General features: G+C 43.3%; 1 protein-coding gene across 2 annotated transcripts in view; it reads right to left on the bottom strand.

Annotated features, from left to right (window-relative positions):
* The window catches only part of CARM1 (coactivator associated arginine methyltransferase 1), a 228,072-nt gene extending 209,221 nt beyond the window's left edge, over positions 1 to 18,851 (bottom strand). Inside the window, exon 1 of one of the 2 annotated variants that reach the window (XM_037061748.1) lies at positions 18,558 to 18,850. In XM_037061748.1, the coding sequence (XP_036917643.1) occupies positions 18,558 to 18,729 (172 nt within the window). In that variant the 5' untranslated portion in view covers positions 18,730 to 18,850. Of the gene's footprint in view, positions 1 to 18,557 lie in introns of both variants that reach the window. The other variant, XM_037061749.1, reaches the window with a different exon arrangement.
* Positions 18,852 to 22,613: the final 3,762 nt, after the last annotated feature.

Consider the following 22,613-nt stretch of genomic DNA (forward strand, 5'->3'; position numbering starts at 1 on the left):
GCATATAATTTATAAAATGATCCCCCAGTAAGTCCAGTGCCCACCTGGCACCACGCACAGTTCTCACGGCATGAGTGACTATATTCCCTGTGCTGTACTTCACATCCTGGGGACTAGTTTGTAACTGTCAATTTGTACGTCTGGATCCCCTCACCCCTTTCACCCAGCCCCCAGTCCCGCCCCCATCTGGCATCTATCAGTTTGTTTTCTGTACCTTAAAGTCTGTTTACATTGTATTTGTTCATTTATTTCATTCTTTAGATTCCACATATGAGTGAAATTATATGGTATTTGTCTTTCTCTGACTGGCTTATTTCATTTAGCATAATATCCTCTAAGTCCATCCATGCTGTCACACATGCTAAGATTTCATTCTTTTGAAAAATTTACTGATATTACTTTGTGTTTGCTTCAGCATTTTTATTTATTATTGCATATTTTCCATTATCATTTAGTCCCCTTATATTCCCTTCTCCCTAGCAATCATCACACTGTTATTCTTTTTCATGGCCTAGTGTTATTCCATTGTACATAGATACCACTGATTTTTTATCCACTTGTCTATCGATGGGCACCTTGGTTGCTACCATGTCTTCACTATGATAAATAATGCTGCAATGAACATGGGAGTGCATATATCATTTTGAATTTTTGAGTTTCTTTGTATATATAATCAGAGGTGGAATTGCTGGGTCATAAGGCAGCTCCATTCATAATATTTTGAGGAATCCCACACCGTTTTCTACAGTTGCTGCATCCATTTACATTTTCACCAACAGGGCGTGAGCATTCATTCCCTTTACTCCATATCGTTGCTGACATGTTGTTTGTAGATTTATTGATGATGACAATTCTGACTGGTGTGAGGTGATATCTTGTTGTTGTTTTAATTTGCATTTCTCTAATGAATAGTGACATGGTGCATCTTTTCATATGTTTACTGGTCATCTGTATGTCCTCTTTGGAGAACTGTCTATTCAGGCCTCCAGCCCATTTTTTTTAATTGGATTGTTTGGGGGGATTTTTGGTGTTGAGTAGTATGAGTTCTTTACAAACTTTGGATATTGACCCTTTATCAGATATATCATTGGCAAATTTCTTCTTCCATTCCTTAGGCTGTCTTTTCATTTTTTTTTTATAGTTTCCTTCGCTGTGCAAAAGCTTTTTAGTTTGATGCAGTCTCATTTGTTAATTTTTCCTTTTGTTTCCCTTGCCTGAGAAGATCTATTAGAAAAAATATTGTTAAGAGAAATGTCAAAATTTACTGCTTATGTTTTCTTCTAGGAGTTTCATGGTTTCAGGACTAACATTTAAGTTTTTAATTCATTTTAAGTTTTTTCTTATATATGGTTTAGGAAGGTGGTCCAGTTTCATTCTTTAGCATGTATCTGTCCAATATTCCCAGAACCACTTATTGCACACATTGCCTTTAACCCATAGTATATTCTTGCCTCCTGCATCATACGTTAATTGACGATATAGGCATGGGTTTATCTCTGGGCTCTCTATTCTCCTGATCTATGTGCCTGTTTTTATGCCAGTGCCCTACTGGTCAAATTACTATAGCCTTGTAATATAGTTTGATACCAAGTAGTGTGATACCTCCAACTTTGTTTTTCTTTCTCAAGATTGCGGTGGCTATTTGGAATCTTTTGTGGTTTCACCTCAATTTTTGGATTTCTTCCAGTTCTGTGAAAAATGGCATTGGTATTTTGATAGGGATTGTGATAAATCTATAGTACTACGGACATTTTAATGATGTTAATTCTTCCTATCCATGAACATGGTATATGCTTCCATTCATCTGTTATCTTCTCCAATTTCTTTCTTCAGTGTCTTACAATTTTCCAAGTGCAAGTCTTTACCTCTTTGGTTAAATTCATTTTTAGGTATTTTCTTGATGTAACTGTAAATAGAATTTTTTTAAATTTCTCTTTCTGATAGTGAAATATCAGTGCATAAAAATGCAACTGATTTCTGAATATTTATTTTTTATCTTGATATTTTGCTGAATTCATTTATCGGTTCTAGCAATTTTTAGTGGAATCTTTAGGGCTCACTATATATACAATCATGTCATCTTTCCAATTTGGATGGCTTTTACTTCTTTTGTTGTCTGGTTGCTTTGGCTAGGACTTCCAGTAGTATGCTGAATAAGAGCGGTGAAAGTGGACATTTTCACCTTGTTTCTAACCTTAAGGAAAATGCTTTTAGTTTTTTCCCCCATTGAGTATAATTTTAGCTATAGGTTTGCCATAATGCTGAGGAATGTTCCCTCTATTTTTACTTTGCTGAGAATTTTTATCATAAAGGGGTGATAATGGTTGTCAAAAGCTTTCTCTGCAACTACTGATATGAGCAAGTAATTTTTACTTTTCATTTTGTTTATGTGGTATATCACAATAATTGATTTCTAGATATTAAACCAAGTTTTTATCCCAGGAATAAATCCCACTTGGTCATGGTGTGTGATCTTTTTAATTCATTGCTGAATTTGGTTTACTAATATTTTGAGGATTTTTTTATTCTATGTCCATAAGGAATATTTGCCTATAATTTTTTTAAGATTTTATTTATCTATCTTTAGAGGAGAAGAGGAGGAGAGAAGGAGAGAAATATCAATGTATGGTTGCCTCTTGTGAGTCCTCTGCCGGGAACTGGCCTGCAACCCAGGCATATGCCCTGACTGGGAATCGAACCTCAATCCTCTTGTTCACAGGCCCGTGCTCAGTCCACTGAGCCACACCAGCCAGGGCTATAATTTTCTTTCTTAGTCTTTATCTGGTTTTGGACTGGAATAATGTTGGCTTCATAAAATGAACTTGAGAGTCTTCCCTACCCTTGAATTTTTTGGAATAGTTTGAGAAGGAGAAGTTTTAGTTCTTTGAATGTTTGGTAAATTCCACCTGTGGAGTCATCTGGACCGGGTCTTTTGTCTGTTGGGATTTTTTTTATTATAACTGCTTTGATTTCATTTTTTGTAATCAGCTTGTTCAGATTTTCTGTTTTTTCTTGACTCATTGGGAAATTGTATATTTCTAAGAACTTAACCATTTAGTCCAGATTGTCCAATTTCTTGGCATATAATTGTTCATAGTATTTTCTTATAATCTTTTCTATTTCTATAGTGTCAGTTCTCTTCATCTGATTTTATTTGGGTCCTCTTTATTTTTCTTGATGAGTCTGGTTATAGACTAATTTAGCTTGCTTATCTTTTTGAAGAACAAGTTCTTGGTTTTGTTGAGTTTTTGTCTTTCTCAAACTCTATTTTATTCCCTCTTGATCCTTATTATTTCCGTCTTCTACTCATTTTGGGCTTTATTGTTTTTTTCCTAGTTCCTTTAGGTATAAAGTTAGATTGAGAATTTTCTTTTTTTCTTGATGTAGGACTGCATCACTGGTGAATTTTCTTCCTAGGACTACTTTTGTTGTGTACTTTTGATTTGGGGTTGTTGTAGTTTTATTTTCATTTACCTCCATATGTATACCTTTTGATTTCTTCCTCGACCTCGTTGTTAACCCATTCATTGTTCAGTAACATGTTATTCAGCTTCCCACACCTGTGGGTTTTTCAGTTTGTTGTCTTGTCATTGACTTTTAGTTTTGTACCACTGTGGTGGAGAAGGTGCTGAATATGAGTTCACTCTCCTAGAATTTACTGAGAGTTGTTTCGTGGTTTAACATGTGGTCTCTCCTGGAAAATGTTTCATGTGTTCACTTAAAAAGAATGTATATTTTGCTGCTTTGGAATAAAATGTTCTAAAAATATCAATTAAATCCATCTGGTATAATGTGTCACTTAAGGCTGCTATTTCCTTGTTGATTTTCTATCTGAAGGTCTATCTGCTGATGTCAGTTGGGCGTTAAAGTCCCCCTATGACATGGAGATACACTCCTGATGGGCTTGAGAGAACACCCACGCCTTCAATTTCAGGTATCAGAAAAATCAAAGGTTAATGAAAATCTGTATTTAGAAAGGGAAAAGGAAAGTGAATCTGAACTGTGTGTAGTGCTCTGAGTCTAACTAAGTCTAGCTAATGATACCGTAGATCCTAAGATATTTGTAAATATTTCAAATTATTGTGAGATGCTCTTGGAAAAAGTACTTGGAAAAAGACTGAGACAGTTTAGAAACTGGCCCAACACATTAGAGGAAAGAGCAGAGCGGAGATGCAAACCCAGTCATGGGGGTGGGGGGGCAGCTAGTGTCTGAACCTCCACAATGCTTCTCCGTGCTGAGGGGGGAAGTTCTGCGTAATTACTTCATGAGTTTTCTTTGGATAATGCCAATTTCTTCCTCACGGGGAGACTCATTTCTGATTTCATATTTTTTTCATCCTCAGACAAGGAAATTTTTTAACCTGTTTCCACAGATGACAAGTCCTTCAGAATACGAATTCTTTTTCTTCAGATTTTTAGGAATATCATTGTTAGAAGAGCAGAGAAATGCCAACAATCAGCACTGAATATGAACTATCTACTCTATAGAATAATAAGCACATTAGAAGAGACTGTGGCTCAGAGTGGAGGAATGAATCTACAGGCTTACCTAGCTAGAACTTACTAGAGCCGGGCCAGAGCTCAGCTCCCCAGTTCAGCTCTCAGCTGTGGTCTCCTTAAAGGATACCTAGAATGCACTCTCTTAGCTAACTTTTACAATTTTTGTCTCTTGAATCCCAGGAATAGTCATAATTTTTCTTTCTTCATTTATAAGAGACTTTTAACTTTGTTTCACAAAACATTTGATTCCTTGATGTTCTGTGTAGAATGGTAGTGTATTACCCTGTATGAAAGTATTTCAGTAGTTCTACTTTTTTGCATTCCCCTATACTATGATGTGGCCCTTTACTCACAGTTTTGTTAGGTCAGGGCTTATGTCTTAATCATTTCTGCATTTCTAGTTCTAGTGGGTATAGTCACGCAGCTTCTGAGTCAGAAAGTGTAATTTTTCCAAGGAAAATAGGGACCCAGAACCCATATCAGCTTTACTCAACTATTATTACAGTGAGAGAATTTCTGTAAATTTTCTCAAAAGTGAATCACATTTCTCCTGGCTATTATGAGCTAATTTTTGTTCCATTTGGAGTGAATTCTTCCTAATAAGAGCATGAACCCAAACTCTAAAAGAGTAAAATATGACGAGTGAGGGCAGTGGATGAGCTAATGTGTGATGTGCACCCTAACAAAGCATCATTTAATGTGACTGCCTCTAAGTTTTCACTCTTTTCCCCCAATTTCTTTCTTAAAGGTGTTGTTATGCTGTTGGTTAGCATAGTTTACGTGGGGCCACACGTATTTGCACAGTACCCACCTTCCACACAGTCCTGGAGTTTCTGACTCATGAAGTTCCTCGGAAAGCAAGAGAAGGACATTTTCTCCACGTAGCTCAGATTCCAAAACATTAGGACTTCGTGCCATGTGAAATGGACCAGTAGCCTTGGCATAAACCTTTCCCAAAGCCACATGTTTTGTCACTGGCAAGTGACAAGACTGTGATAAGTCATGGTCATTTTCACTATTTCTGACAGTTTTCCACTTATTTGTCATTGTTTATTGAGCACCTTTCTGTGCCTGTACCATTTTACCACCTCATCGGGATCAAAAATAACCAATTATCATAAATGATGCCTGCTTTTGATGATTTGACCTCAGAGAAACAGGGACTGTTGTCAGGACCTAGAGCCTACACCACATGAAAAGGTATATTCTTGCCCTTTTGCTTCTTAACTTGTTCCTCCCAATTATTCCTTTGGAGACCACTAGCTCTTAAATTCATGAAGTAAATTTTCTGTTAAAGAAACCAGTAACACAATATTCACAGAACAAGAGACGAGACCATAACACAGAGGGGCTGAGGCCTGAGAGGTGAAGCAGCGAAGGCCGGACAGGCCCACGAACCCACATCCACCTCTTCGGAACAGCAGTCGGCACACGTCTTTACTGGCCGCCGCCACCGCCGCACAAGTAACTGCTGCCCCACATTCCACTTTGTCTTTAGGTCTCCCATTTTCCCCTCTTTCACTAGTTATCTGCTGGGGTGTGTGGTGGTGGACACAGCTCCAAACACACCTGCATCTTCGGTGATCCTGACATTCTCAGTCTTCTGTGTTGTTTCAGGGGTGACATTGACCATGTGCCAGAGCACAGGCGGCAAACACATGGCCCCTGGGCCAGACCGGCCCTCCCCCTGGTTTTACGGAAACCGGCACCTTGTTTCTACCCACCTTGATTCTACCCGGCAGCAGCACTGAGCTCTCGCTTAACTGTTCAGGAGTAGTCACATTTATCCAGTCCTAAAGTTACACTCGGTCCTTTGAAGGCAACCTTGAGGCTGAGGTGGCCCCCTGTGAAAATGAGTTTGACACCCTTGTACTAGAGAATGACAAGAGCGAAAAACTGGGGCCCTCACAGTTGGTCATCATTAGAAATGTTTTATGTGGTGGCACAATATCATTCAACATTTAATTTTCTGGGTAGTTGAGGGGTGACCTCAGAAAATACCACTACGAAGAAAATACCACCCCCCAACAAAAATAGCAAGAAGAACTTAAACTCATGCTTTCAGCATAAGAAGACGAATACTGCCTAAATTTCAAAATACCTGCAAAAATAAACACAAAATACTCATGAGTTATCTCCACCCTCCCGCTGTAAACCCTTGTGGATCACACGGGCAATCCCGGAGAAACTGCATAGACAGGAGCAGAACTAGCAGCAGGCATGGTACTGACCTGAACTATCGTGGCACAGAGAAAGTTCACCACGGGGTGGAAATTCTGGGGGATACAAAGTGATGCTGTAGATCAGGACACTCACAACAGGGAAGACACTTACTGCCAACAGTGTGTCCAGAGGCAGCTCTGGACAGGTAACAGCACTTCAGAAGACAAGGAGTTTAAAATAAAGAGGCTCCCTTTCAAACTGCCTTTCAAATTCCTCATGCTGAAGAGGAATTTTAAAAAGCACATTTGTGGTCGTACAAGGCAAAATTAAAAAAGAAAAAGAAGGAACACAATGAGGAGCAAACAGTCCCGCCCCCAGGCCCCTGGTTCCTCACTAAAAGGGGCCAACCAGTAAAGCGCCCACATGTCACGGCGCTGGTAACACAGAGCGCCCTTGACCCAGGCACCTCTTAAACCACCGTGGACCACAGGCCTGTCCACAGACACGAAGAGGCACAGAGAGTTTTCATTTATATATAACTACCATAAAAATATAGCTGGAAATGAGAATCAAATTAATTCAGCCGATGAAAATTCCACTAACTGAAAAGGAATGAAATAGTCTCAAGTGAGCATTTGGGGATTTGAAAAGCAAACCAAACCACTTTGCAACAGAAGTTTGAAAACCCAAAACAGAAATGGACACAAAATAACAGACTAAAACAAGGGTTGATTAAATTCAGGAAAAACATAGAAGGAATAGTTTAAATTATATAAGAAATGAAGAGTCATATAAGAACTCCCTAAGGAATAAAATATTCAAACAAAAAGTTAATAAGAGCATTGAAGAAAATCAGACTATAAAGAGAATAAATGCTTTAAAAAAGAAATATAAAAGATAAAAGAGAAAGTGTTTGAAATGAAATATATGCAAAGATAATCCAATTAGATATAAATGGCATCCCTGAACCAATATACAAAACAAGGAACAGAATTAATACTTTAAATTATGACTTTAAAAAAATCCTTCATTGGAAGAGAAGGTTAAATGGGCCAATTTCCACCAAGGGAACTGAGAAGGTTATGAGGGAGCTACCCCACACGGAAGCACAGACCTGGGTGGTTCATGGGAGAATTTCTTACACATTCAACGGCCAGACAGACCCAATGCCCTATAACTTACTCCAGAGCATCATCATTCTTTGAAGGAAATAAGCTAATGACAGCATAATTATAAAATCATTACCAATATCACTTGCGAATATTAATGCAAAAGTACATAATAAAACATTAGTAAACAAAATCCAACATCACAATAAAATCTAAAAAATCATGAATAAGCAATTTTTTAAGGAGTGCAAGCTTATTTTTCTATTAGGAAATCCAGAAAAATAGTACATTATATTAACAGATCTAATGAGAAGAACATTATAGGAATATTCCAGAGGTGTTAAAAAAAATCTATGGATAAAATTCAACTGAATACAAAATATGTAACTCATTCTTAAAGCAAGCATTCAACTTAGTGGGAAAATATTACAAGCACTTTCCACTAAGTGCTTGTACTAAGATTAAGTACTTCCACTAAGATTAAGAAGAAAATATGCCTTCTATCTCCATTATGATTCAACTTTGTCCTGGAAGTATTAACCAAGACAATGTAAGGGATAAGAATTGGCAAAAGAAAGCAGGTTTTGTTTGCAGATAATACGATCATGCACCTTGAAAACTATAGGGAAACAATGGTAACACATTCTCCAGTAATAAAAAGAATCCAGTCTAGTGGCAGAACATAAAACTAACACAACGGCACTGAATTGCTAGTGTGTAAATGCAGAAACAATAACCAGTTTGTGGCTGCAACAGGAGAATCTCCAGTTAAATATAATAACAGTAAGTAAGTACTTAAATTCAACATTAAATTTGCAAAAACTAGACAAGGCAATCTTTAAAACACTCCTGAAAGACACACAAATATGTGAATACATTAAATACTGCCTCCTCTATTCTTGGAAAAGATTATTCACATCATAATGTTGTCACTTTAAATTATTATAAAATGTTAACACAATCCCAAAAAGTATCAACAAACTTTTTGTTTAAGTGGAATTGGATAAGTTAATATGAGAGTTCATGTGGGGACAACACATAGCCAGAGCACCACTAAAATGAAAGGTATGCGGGAACAGCACCCCTAAGCACCCATTTAAAAAATCACCAAGTCTCAGTAATTACAACATGAAGAGCCCTGGCCAGGTAGCTCAGTTAGTTGGAGCACAGTCCCGTGCACTAAATGGTTGCAGGTTCGATTCCCAGTCAGGACACACACAGCTAGGTTGCGGGTTTGATCCCCAGTTGGGGCACTTATAGGAAACAACTGACTGATGTTTCTTGCTTACATTGATGTGATATTTCTCTCTCTCTCCCCCTTTTTCTCCCTCTAAAATCAATAAACATATCCGTAGGTGAGGATTAAAAGAAAAAAAGAACATGAAGATAATGACAAATCAATGAAACGGAATAAAAATCTAGAAATAGACCCAAGACTATCTGGAACTATAGCATAAAGATGTCATCTCAAATCATCAGAGCAAAGATGAATTTTTGATGAGTTACTCTGGGATAACTGGTTCGCCATTTGGAAAAGATACAACTAGATTATACACATCATACACAAGAATAAAATCCAGATGGATCATAAACCTAATTATAAAAATAAAATCATATGAGCACCAGAAGATAACATACATGATTCTTCTTTCGCCTGTGTGGGGAAAAACATACTTGGAACTCAAAATACTGATGCAACTTAAAAATATTAATAAAATATAATGCAGAAAAAAACATTTACAGTTCAAAACATAATTGACAAATGGAAAATTTTGCCATGTGTATCACAAAATGTTATTATCCTTAATATACAAGGGCATCTTAAAAATGAGGGTTAAAGACTAATATTCAGTAAAAATGTGCAAAAGACATTAAGAGACAATTCATAGAAAAAATAGATAAAATGGTGTTTCCAGACAGAGAGTAGTTGAACAGATAAGAAAACAAGACCCACATATATGTTCCATACAAGAGACCCACACAGAATAAAGGACAGAATAAAGGACACAGACTGAAAGTGAATTTGGTTCAACCTCTTCCCTTCCACTGATGGTTTCTCATGAAATACTCTTGTGATTTCTAGCCTGTGATTCCAACTTCAACCTTCACCAAGAGTAAATAATTTTTCAAAACTTTCTCACTGCAGGCTGTGATCACTGCTCTGAAGGCGGGAGGGCTGACACCCTTGGGCGCGGGCACTGGGGGACAGGCTGTGCTTCCACGATGAACTGTCCTTTCTGAAACGCGACTTTCAAACTCGGAACTTTATATAGGGTGTGAAGGACCCACATGTACAAAGGCTGAGATGAAGATGCGGGCACGGAGCAGCACCTCCAGAAGAAGGAAGAACACAACAACAGCACCAAGGAAAGTTCCTCAGCAGAGGGGTCGGTGGCACCGAGTCAGCCACACTGCGAATGTGGGTAGCAATTCTTACATCAGACAAAACGAACTTTACAACAGAGGCTACATAGTAAGAGAAAAAGTAGGACATGGAATCAATCCATGGGATCAATCCAACAGGAGGATGTTAAGTCTTGTATCCATTTATGAGCCCAACATAGGAGCACCTAACTATAAAGGCAATATGACTGGGTCAATGTCAAGGCTCGTAAAACATGCTTTAGACACTGAATTAAAGCCTTAAAACATGGGCTGTACCAAAAACAACAATGTCCATGGAGCGTGCCAGTTGCTTATCAGGCAAGACGCGACAAATCCACAGTAAGGGTCCAACTTCCTTTCCTCTCCCCTTCCTTCCTTCTTCTTTCTTTTTCCTTTCCCATCTTGTACTAACTTCTTTGTTTCACTCTATAAAATGTCCCTTTAATTTCTAGTACTTGAAACAACAGCTCACTCTGGCTCCTGTTAGCGACTTAATAAAAGCACTTCAGTGTAAGAACATAAACACAAGGCAAAATCTATCTTCAGTGCATCTCCTGCCCGCAAAGAAGAAAAGCTAGCTAAGCCCCAAAGACAAAGGAATGAAGTTGTGATTAAGTAAAGCTGCCTTAAAGTGAAACAGAAGTTGCTGCCATGGAATTGGGTCTTCTTCATAAACAGGGGCCTCTCCCATCCGGCTCCCCAAAGTAGAGGAAAGGCTCTGGAAGCCGAAAGCATAGTGGAGCTTACTTTCTGTTTCAGTGATCAGTGCAGGGCTGCTGAGAGGGGTTGCATACTTTTAGAACCACGTTTTAGTTCTGCAATTTAACCGCAGGCTCCCTGAGAGTTTCGGGAGAGGACTGCTTCTGATGACTAGTCTGAGAAAAAAAAAATCCTTCACGTGATGTTTAGCAACTTGCGTTAGAAGCACAGGTCGTATTTTTTTCTCAGACAGGCCTAAAGGGAAACCCAGCACAGACAGAAATGCTGATGCTTTCTCGGTGGCACTGGAAGGTATGCCCTTTGAAAGTGGCGACTTTGCTCTGCTCGTTCTGTGGCCCGCAGCCTCTAAGAGCACCCTCCGCCAGCCGAGCGTCCCTGCCGGTATGCACTCCTGGCCCCTAAAGCATGGCCTAGCCCAGTGAGCCGGGACTGTCAACGAAGGCGCGCTCCAGAAGACGGAGCCTCTCACTTTGCTATCGGACTCTCTGGCTGGTTTTGATGAAACACGTCGGAGAGGCCGAGGTGCTGAGGAATCCAACGGGACCACGGACAAACCGGCAGCCAGCACCTGACGTCCTACTGCAGATATGAACCTGTTAGAATCACAAAATACATTCTTCGCACCCAGGCCTGTGGCAAGCCGAGCAGGGACAAAGTCTTCGGACGCTTCCTGCCTGGCACTAGAATGCGGCTCCGCAAAAGCAGCACTTTTGCTTTACAATTGTTCATAAAATGTTTTTGCATTAGGTTTATTTGATAACCTTGACTTTATAGCCTTTGAAAACTAATAGAAGTCATTTTGAGGTTTTAATGTTTCATCATTATGTTTATTTTTTCTACGGTTTTATGAGGTATAAATTACTTCAACCTCCAGGAGAGAAAACTCAGGTTCGGGCAGAGGGAGTAAACTTGCCCAAGGTCACAAAGCTAATAAATGGGGGAACTGATCAGGTTGATCCACTCCCCTTACCGCCTAATCATAAAGCAGATTAAAATGGTGAGAAGCAAATAACCACCACCAAAAAAAAAATCACACAATTTTATATGGATGGCTGGCCTGGAATTTAGAAAACCTCAAATCTGTCTAAAATATGCCAAAAGCCACACTGTCAGTCCCTCTAGCTTCTCACTAAGGTTTCTAGCTCCCTGAAGGATCCAGCTCTCTCCGAACAATAAGCAAATGTTTCTTTATCCTATAGGCAAATGCAACTCGATCTGTGGGTAGACGTCCAGCTTTAGCAGCGTTAAAAACTGGGTAGCTAAACGCTGGATGGGTATCGTGGGAGGTGGGAGTTTTGAGGACAATATATCTGAGACAAAATGAAGCAATAAACTATTTCTGTGAGGCTAGAGATAATGTATCTAGCACCTACAAAGAAAGAGTAGCTAAAAAAAGAGGTAAAAATAATAATCAGAAAGTGACGTGGGATACCCCGTGATCTCTCAGACCTGGAAATAAGAAGACCTTATTCAAAAATCTAAAGGCATTCCTCTGAGACAAGGATTTGTCTCTTATAAAAATAGTAATGCACTGGGAAAAGGCTCTTATTGGAAATTCTTCAGGTTGAAACGCTGGCTAGAAAGAGAAGGAATTTTGGAGTATGGAGACAGCCCCAGCACTAAGAATTTCTGAGGGAGGAAAATCCTGGGAAGACAGGACATAGAGGACAGAATGCACTCACTCCACGATTCCATTTCAAACCGCCAGGGGTGAAAGTGCTCACTGTCTGTGACCCCAGGGGAGGCAGGAAGGAGTGGAGAGGGATTTCGTCATCGGGGAGGTTCAGGAGGTTCTAATCAGCCTAAGCTGTCAAAGTAATTATTTCAAATATCCAGTGGCCAGTCACAACACAAAGTGCTATCTTCACCAGCTAAATACACCTTAGTACCACTACTGAAAATGGGGGAGAAAGGGATCATAAAGGGTCTTTATTTGACCAGGAAAACAAATCTTTTCATATATCTTCACTTCTGCTGTCTCTAGACCCAGACGTGCAAGGGCCTTGGACGTTTTTCCACGTGTCGCCGGTTCGAGGCACCATCGCTGCCTGACACAGGAAGGGAACACTTTCTCTTCACTGACGTGCCACAGTGAGAAATTCTGTGTCCCAGGACAATCCCAGCCCCTCTCGCCACCTCACTCTCCCCATCCAAGGTTCTCTGACTGAGGCTTTTGGGAGAAAGACAGGAGCCTGCCCAGCCCAGCCACCGGCCCTCTTGCTTCCTGGAGTCCCTGCCTGCCTGCCGCCTGCCAGACGGTGTTTTCTGGGCTGCTCTGCCCAAGTGGCAGGCCGAGACGTGTGTGGTTTTTTCCTTCCCATTTACAGTAGGGGACAAGTTCATTTAGGAGGAAAGAATTAGGGAGTTTACTGTGGTATAACCTGAAGGTTCATGTTCTCTGAGCCTCTTTTTCAGTGATTATGAATGATGCAGAGGACTGTTAGTACAGCCCCTCCAAAACCAGAGAGAGAGAGAAAGGCAGCCAAGGGGTGAGGAGGGCGGGAGAGGGAGAAAGAGAGAGACTATCACATCCCACACGACCTGGTTCATCTAATTCTAATGCATTGTCCCCAGTTACTCTGACACTCCTCCCGTGTGGAGGTGAGGTCTACAGCCTCCCGCCTTGGACCTGGGCAGGCTTGTAACTGCTGTGACCAAGAGTATGACACAGGTGATTCCAATTGATTCCCACAGACAGGTCACTAAAAATAATGCAGCGTCTGCTTTACCTGCCAGATGACTCCCACCTGGAAGCGCGAGTCTCCAGGGAAGAAGTGTACGGGGCAAGGAAACCGTGCAGGCGGAAGCCCAGTCACATGGAGAGACTGCACACCAGCTCCACAGCAAGTCACTCCATTGTATTCGCACAGGCTCTCCAGAGAACAGAACCCACAGGATGTGTGCATACAGAAAGGAAGTGATTGATCTCAAGGAATGGACTCCCACACCTGTGGAGGCTGGAAAGGTCAAAATCCGCAGGCTGGGCTGGCAGGGAGAAGGGCAGGGAAGAGCCCGGGCTGCAGTTACAGTCCCGCTGGCGGAATTCTTGTTCAGGGAAGATCAGTCTTGGTTCTATTAGCACCTTCAGCTAATTAGCTGAGGCCCACCCACAGTCTGGAGGGTAACCTGCTTTACTCAGTCAGCAATTTAAATAATCTCACCCCGAAACGCCTTCACAGAAACATCTCTGATAATAATACTTGAACAAATATCTGGGCACATGGCCCACCCAAATGGACACAAAAAATTAGCCATCACACCTGCCCAGAAACCAGCTCAGGTGAATGAAGCCTTCCTGGCAGTCCCAGACCAAGCTGGCCACCAGCTGAGTGCGGATGAGAAGCCTCAGTCCATACTACTAGGAGTGAGAGACTCACCTCACCAAGCCCGGCCTGGCTCCAAACCCACAGAGGCTGGGAGCACTACACACTAGTTATTTTAAGCCACCAGGTTTAGAGGTAGCTTGTTATGTTCCAATAACTCATATTACTCCCCATCTCTCTTAACAAGCATCAGCTACGCTGGCCTCAAACACACCGCCTCCCTCCGGCTGGCCTCGGCGCCTGCTCACTGTCCTTCTTTCTGCCAGTAACTCTTTCCCCTCAGCTCTTTGCTGCGTGGGCTCCTTTCATTCTCCCTGCCTCAAATCAAATTTTACTTCCTTGGAGTACTTCCTTGGAGACCTTCACTGACGACACTGTCTAAACTGGCTTCCCTGTCTCTCTGTCTCAATTTTTTTCCTTCTCTTCATTTTCTTCAAAATGTTTATCTTGATCTGAAATTAATTATCTTGCTGTGTCTTTGGCGATTGTCTTCCCCCAATGAAAATATTAAGGCCATAAAGATGGGTCTTTGTCGGACTGATTCATTGTTTGCACAGTGATTAGATAGCACAGATACATGTTCAATGAAGATTTGTTGAGTGAAAAGTAACGAATGCTTATGTGGTATGTAGGTGACTGACTTCAGGATTCTGTCCATTGCCCTCAACTTAATAATTGTTTTCACAGAATTTAATGAACGAAGGCTAAAACTCCCATGTGATACAAAGGATGTTTTTCTCCGCCTTTTCCTCTGTTCTTTTTTTCCACCTCTAATGAGATGAGCAACTACTAGGGAACAACAACAACCAAAAAAAAAACAACAAAAAACCCTAGAATCCTTTTACAATCTCAGAGACAAAACAACTGCATTTTTTTACTTAATTATCTGTGTGGCTTATTTATACATTTTCCTCTGACAGATGAATTAAAGGACAATTCTAAACTGCAAAGGGGAAACAAATGTTCTCTTCTCTCCTGGAGATCCACTCGACCCTTAGCCTTTGTGGGGTACAGTCTCAGCTCCCCCAGCACAGGGCTGACAGAGAGCTTGGAGAAAGAGGTGAAAAGCACACCTATCCCCCACCCATTTTTTGGTTGCCCCTTCATTTTCCAGTTCTTTCACATACTTAAGGCATGAAAACAATATATACATACTTTTTCCATCACCTGAACTCAAGTCCTTGGCTGCAAGCCCCTCACACCCACAGCCACTGTCCGAGCCTAGCCAACATCCACTCCCACCCACCCATCCACTTACTAATCCCCTGCATTCTAATTCTCCCTTGTATTAACCACGTCTTTTATTCCCTTGATTCTGATGCTTTGCCATTTGGGGCCTGGCTGCCCCTAGAGTGACTGTCCCTCCCAGGTGAGCCAATTCTTAGAGACAGTAAACAACTCGCCTGCAAGCACACCTTTTAAATGCCAACCAATCCGAGCTCACACTCAACCACCAGCTCTGTGGGGCTACACTCCAGGGCTACTATCCATGACTCTAGTCACCACGTGACCAGGCACCAAGCAAGGAGGCAAGGCCCCTACGCCCCAGAGCCGACAGGAATTACCCACACTAGCCCTGCTTACCCAGCCGCGTCCATTCCTGCCTCCAGGCCCACGTGCTCTGTCTGCCTCCTGAGCAGCTCGGGCACTTCCCCTGGTGCGCCGCCCCCCCCCAGTGTGGCATGCCCCCTCCTATTAGAAACTGTGAGGAACACGCTAGCTGGCCAACATAAGTCATCTCCTGACCTGCTGACCATACTATACCTCCAATTTTCAATGACTATGCTGTATGTAAGTCAGCCCTCTAGACTGTAAGTCACATCAGTGTCTCTATCATTTGGGGGCGACTGAGATTCTGCACTCTCGGTGTTCAGTATTTTAAGTGGGACTTTAGCAAGATTTAAACATTCTTGATTTAGATCACAGATTCACTCAGGAAACACTTATTGATGCCTTGTGTGACGAGGTACTATGGAAAGCTCTGGGACAGGAGGATGAATTAAACATTCTCTCAGGCAGGCTCCTGGTAGGATTCAAGAAATATTTAAGAAAAGGAATGAATGAATGAATGAATGCCTTCCCCGAGTTCACCAGCTGGAGTGCACTGCTTGTTGGATGGCCTGGTGTGTTCCATTCCTAAAATCACTGTCGACACTGGAGGTTCGAAAAGAGAATAAATTGATTTGTCTGGTTCTGCTCCATTCTTTACATGAGCTATTGAGATTGGAAATCTGCAAGATTATTCAATTTCTCCAAGATTTAATTTGTCTTCTTTGAAATATCTTCACAAAATTACAGCCGAGCTATTCCTCAAAACAGTCTGAGAAAAATGGTTTTGGGGGGAAGAACATAAATATAGTATTAATAATAATACTGAATACTTAGGGTTTTAATATATGCCCAGCATGTACAAAGCATGATGTATGCATTATTTTATTTAACCATACACCATATATTATCATCCTTATGATGAAAATACATGGCATATTGTTATGAAAAAAATCCAAAGCTTAAATAGGGTGAGTAATTGGCTAAGCGCAGCACAGCTAATAAAACACAGTGCCAGGATCTGGCCCAGGTGGTGTCACTCCACACACGCTTATTTACCAACTGATTCCAGATGTGAGCTAAGAAACGGTAACTTTCTGGAGGTGCACTGCCAGACCCATTCTTAAAGCCCATTAAGGAACATGGGCCAATCTTCATCCCAGGAGATTTCCTACCCATTCAAAATTCAGCTACTAAATCTACAATATTTGTGTATAGCAGAATCTTCCTTCTACTAGTTTATTAGAATTTGTTTTTAAGCTTGCTCTGTCTGGCCACCGTCTGCAAGGGTCTAATTGGTCACAGAATACAATGAGCTACTAAAAAAATACAAAAACAAACTCCAGGACAATCTCCCTCCAAAAACTCTCCACAGAAGAGTGTGGTAATGCATTGGAGAATCTGCATCTTCAGTTGCCTTGAACCTAGGATATTTCTTAACACACATTTGCAGGAAAGAAATTCATAGGATACCAAGTAATGTGTAAATCTCAAATCTGCACTTTCGTTTCTCTCTATGCCTGGCTACAGATTAAACAAAATTACCATAAGAGGCAAACTGAACTCTTTTTTTTGGCAGCTTGTGTTTCAGAATTCCCAGGAGAAACACTGAAAGCTACTCCTTTTTCTTCCTTCATGTAAAAGAGAAGTCAATGAGTTGCTGAGTCAGCCTTTTGATCCCTTGCCAAGCCTCAAGCTTCCTAAGACATTAGTCAAATGGTATTTAATACTTCTTTTTTAAATACCCAAACCTCCCCATCCCAGATTAACGTAAAGGGAGAAGACGCATCCCGAGGACTTCTTTCATTCCACAGCATTTACTGAGTACCTACTGTGTGCCTCTGTTCTAAGGCCTTGGAGACGCAGCAGCGAATTTGTATTCTACTAATCACCGAGGGGTCTTAGACAGTACTTGTGAGTTACTTGAAATTCCCAGTGGAACCACACCACAGCGCAGAGGACTTTGAACTTGACATCTTATAATTTAGGACGAGAAGAAACCCCAGGAGTCTTTGGAGTCTTCCAGCTGCCTCTGGCTCTGGAGGCTACACTTAACTACAACCGGGTTAGAAGCTGCGCCGAGGAGGAGTGAAGCCTTCCTATTTGTATGCAGGGTCAGTGCACAAGTACGTGCATTTTCTGGGGTCGAGGGCCGTAGATCTCCTTGAATTCTCAAAAGGTCTGAGACCCTACAAAAACCGGAAGCAGTCCTTTAACGTACCCACAGCTGGAGGAACCCAGGTGATTGCACTCCCACGTCCTTGGTGAAGAGCGGTGTTTGAACCAAAGTAATGCCTAATAGACGCCACACTGGCTGCGACGGCGGCTCAGACGGCGGCCCCCCGCCCCTCCCCCGGCCGTGCTCTCTACATTTCCGACTCCGCTCTCAGAAACTCCAGGTGCTGCAGCCCTGGAGGTGAGGGAACATCTGCTCCTGTCCTACTCTGCCCGCGAAGTACTTCCCAGAGAGAGCAACTCCGGCCTCCCTTCTCAGGACTCAACTTCTGACATCTCTAACTTATGGCCAAGCCTAGCTCTCAAGGGCCCTCTCCCCGCGGCGCCCAAATTCTCCGAGAGCAATAGACTCAACTGTATCGATGGGCCTTTCCGGGACTGGGTGGTCGCCCCGCGGTTCCCCGAGCCAGCTGTCCGGGTGCACACCTGCGCAGAGGCCCGAGAGTGCGCGCCCGCGCCCCTCCACGCGCGCCCTCGCACCTCCCTTCCGCCCCGCCGCACCCTCTATCCGCGCGCCCACGGGCCGCAACTTGGGAGCGAGACTCGCACGGGTGGGTGGCGCCCAGTACTTCACCGTCAGTCACCGTAGCGTCCGCCTCCTCCCCTGCTGGTTGCACCTCCAGCCACAGAAACTTCGGATTGGGGGGCAAGAGTGGCCCAGGGGTGAAGAGCTGCTCCTCGGTCAGGAAGCGCAGCTGCACGCGGTAGTGCCGGCGGGCCGGGGCCGGAGCGGGGGCTGCGGCCATGGTGCGCGCGCCTCGGCCCGGAGCGCTGGCGGCGCTCGGTCCGCGCCCCGGACGCCCGGGGAAACCGCCTTGGAGGGGGAGGGACTTGGCCGGGCTAGCCACCTTCCTCACCTCCGCCGCGAGTTCGCCCTCGGAAACGCCCGCGGCTTTTGGGACACCTGCAGCACTCCACCCCTAACCCCTCCCGCCCCGTCCCACCCCCCGCACCGCACCCCACCCCCGGGCGCGGGAGCGCGCGGCAGACGCGCACGTGGACGCAACCTCTCGGCCGGGCCGCAGCTGAGAACTCTCAAGTTTGGAGAGCGCAAAACGCACCTGGAGGCAGTTAGGGTTTGGAAGCAGAAGGGTGACACCTGCTGTTAGCGGAGATGGCTTAGCGGGCCTGGGCGTCTGTTTGGAACGGGCCTTGGCCCGGGCTCTCCAATGGGCCTCGCCCTTGTGGAGGTTTGGGGGCTACTGGCGCCCGCTTAGGAGCAGCGGGCCCAAGTGCCCTGTTCTTTCCATATTGACAGGGTCCCGACAGCAGCAAGGAGGTGATGGGGACCACCGGGAGTTCGGGCAACTCACTGGGTACGAGTGAGGAATGATCGCTTTCATCTCCCCTCACTTAACTTAGAATTGAAAACTTGCTGCTGGACTGTGAGCATTTCCCTAGAAGAGGGGGGTGGGGAGGGCCAAGGGACTCTTGTCCTCAGACTGACTCCTGACACCGGGCAGCTACCTACTCTAGGAAGTCGGCTGGCGTCAAAGGATGAAGGCTGGGGAACCAAGTCACACCTTGTTAGTCTTCCATGTTGTTGCAAGTGCTATTTCATTCTTTTTTATGGCCGAGTAATATTCCATTGTATATAGATACATATAGATATATAAAAGGGCAATATATATCATGTTCCCACCATACTCTCAACAAATCTGAGGTTCCATTACTTAAAATAAACAAAAATAATGGCAGTCTTCCCCCACCCCCAACATTGAATGCATAGAACAGAAACTCAGCTTAGACTAACCTGAGCAAAAACTCGAGATATTACGATTCACTAAAACGCTGGGAAGTCTAAGCATTGTTCAGGCCTACATTTAGGGACTCAATTCAAGGTGACCAGATGGTTTTCTCTCCAGCTTACAGACAGGCCTAAGTGGTGTGCTGGAAGCAGTCCCCGATATTCAACGTTGCGGCAAAGGCAAGTCTTGCCTCAGGGCATTTGAAAATGACTGGCTCGCTGTGATAGGTCTACCCTACTTGTGACTTGGATGGGGGAGACTGGAAGCTTTCCCAAACTTCCATGGACTGACGAAGGGGTGAGCAGATAACCGGAGGGCAGCGGCTCCTGGGGGGACAAAGTTTATCACATGGAGTGCTCACTCCATGGCTGGCATTGTTCTAAACACACTACCTACATTAATTCATTCACTCTTCTCCTTCCCTGTGAAAGACTCACTATTATTACCCTAATTTTCATTGATAAGGAAACCAAGGCACAAAGATTAACTCCCCCAAAGCCAGGATTTACAAGAGGCGTAAGTCCTGTACAACAGAGCAGATGGAAAAGTAAGACCATAGATAGCCCCTGTGTCACTTCTCAAAGTTAGGAGCTGGCAGACTAAATTCTTAGTATCCCAAATGCATACAGCTCGAGACCTTTGAGTGCCCAGAACTATGAGCCCCCAGAAATATTTTAAAGGTTCTCATTTCCCTTCCTCTCATCCTGCCACCCTCACATGGACTGTTAATTGCCCAGACTCTCCCTCGGGTTTCACCTCCCAGTAGTTCTCTTGCACCTGAGACGTTTTCACCCCATGTGAGCATGAGCCGCAGAAAGTCCACAAATCATATTTTCTTATGTCTTTATTGAGTGTAAAGTAGATTCAAGCACATCATCTATCTGAACCACCCCTGAATTGGACTCTGTATCTTTAACTTACTCGAAACTTGTTTTCCAACAGCCATTGCTCTCCTCTGCCTCTTCATTTCTGTCATCAGCACCTTCTTTTCAGGCCCCCCCCCAACTTTCTAAAACTAATTCCAGAGTCCCTGAGGAGAGGGTCTCCTGCCCACAGTCGGATGGACGCTGATGAGAGCATACGGGTGGGCTTATCTGCCGAGCTCCCGTCTCCGCTCTGCCAGCCGAGGCGCATGCCCGGGGAGGCTGTGCCTCACTAGCTATGTGCAGAGATCCAATGGAAGTCAGAGGGTCCAGGCCACGTTCCAGATTCTTCCTCTTTCATGTCCTCCAGAAAGAGTACGTCATGCATGCACATTCCTGGCTGACGCTGAACAAAGTGATGCTCCACCTTCTAGTTTCAGCTGTTGTATTAGCAAGAGGAGAAAGGGGGCCCCATAGGGTTGGGAGTCCAAGGACAGCACACAAGCCATGCTGAGTCCGCTGGGAGGCTTGGGAGGAGGCAGATTTGGGGGCCAATATCAGCCCTGCTCTGTATCACCTGGGTAACCCAGGTCAATTATTAGTCAGATGTTTGAATTTATGGAAGCTTGCAGGGGGGTGTCCAACCCATAGCCGGTGGGCTGCATGCAGCTCAGGATGGCTATGAATGTGGCCCAACAAAATTGTAAACTTACTTAAAGCATTATGAGATGTTTTTGTGATTACGTGTCACAATGTATTTAATGTGTGGCCCAAGACAACTCTTCTTCCAGTGTGGTGTAGAGACGCCAAAAGGTTGGACACCCCTGTAAACCCACGACAACCCTGTGAGCTTATTGTGAAAACTACATGACACTGTTTAGCAAGGGCTAAATTTATAGTGGCTGTTATTAGTAGTATTACTCAATAAATAAAATATGAAAAAGTAAAAAGAAAAAGTTTAAATCAACCACATTTCCTTACCTGAAAGTGACCATTAGAATTATTTTAGAAGCATTATTTCCAACATTTTTTCTTTAGCCAGCTAATCTTAGCTTTCAGTGAGCTTTTTATTGAAGGAAAATACATACAGGTATGAGAGATGTATGTAGCATCGACTCCATTTCCCCTGATAAGAGAATAAAGACTTACTAGTTACAAAGGCATGTGAGTTTTACCTTTTACTTAGTTTTGTTTTTGTTGTCCTGTCATTTACTTATGGCTTACGATTTATATTGTACTCATGTCCACAGGCACATTTGCCATATTTTATAAACTACCAAATGAACAACGGTGTATTTCCAGATTCTTTTGCACGAAGGTGAAAGCAAACATGAAACACAGTTTGGAGAAAACTGAGAAGAGGGTTGGAGGGTAGGAGAGGCATTTCGAGGACTGACGTGATGAGTATTCATCTGCCAATCCTTGCATACATCTGGGGTCAGACCCCTTGTGATAGTCAGTTGCAAAGCAACGACTTTGCTGGTCATCTGCTGGGAGTTTTACCCAGAGAGGAGTGTTTGTATGAGATCTAGGCATGAGTCCTCAGGAGGCTCCTGACCCCCAAGCAGGAATTACAAGACTGACATAGCGAGCTTACTGACCCGCCTCTAATGCTGTCAGCAACTCATCACCAACCATAACACACTCGATTATCAGATTTACTAGGGAACATAGTAGAAAGAATAAAATGGACGATACCAAAAATATGCATCAGCATATATTTTACCAATGCACTGTGTTGCTCCCCTTCAAGGCCAGGCAGGTTCGTGGTATTCGTGCCGATGCAGAAATATTCACGGAGCCGTTGGGATGTCTGGCATGCCTTTATTCACCGGTGGGCGCACCACGCATGCTGCAAGCTGTGTGTCTATCTGCGTGTCTCATGCCATGGCCCTTGATCCCCAGCATGGCACTCATCATGGCACCTGTCCCCTTGCGTGTCTCTCATCACTACCCCCCCACCCCAGGCAAGGAGTCCCTACCTGTTTAAGTATGAGAGGAAAACAAAGCTGGAAAACT

The sequence above is a fragment of the Sturnira hondurensis genome, unplaced genomic scaffold (assembly GCF_014824575.4).
Source record: "Sturnira hondurensis isolate 20B ecotype Veracruz unplaced genomic scaffold, ASM1482457v3 Scaffold0013515, whole genome shotgun sequence".
Taxonomy (NCBI): Eukaryota; Metazoa; Chordata; class Mammalia; order Chiroptera; family Phyllostomidae; genus Sturnira; species Sturnira hondurensis.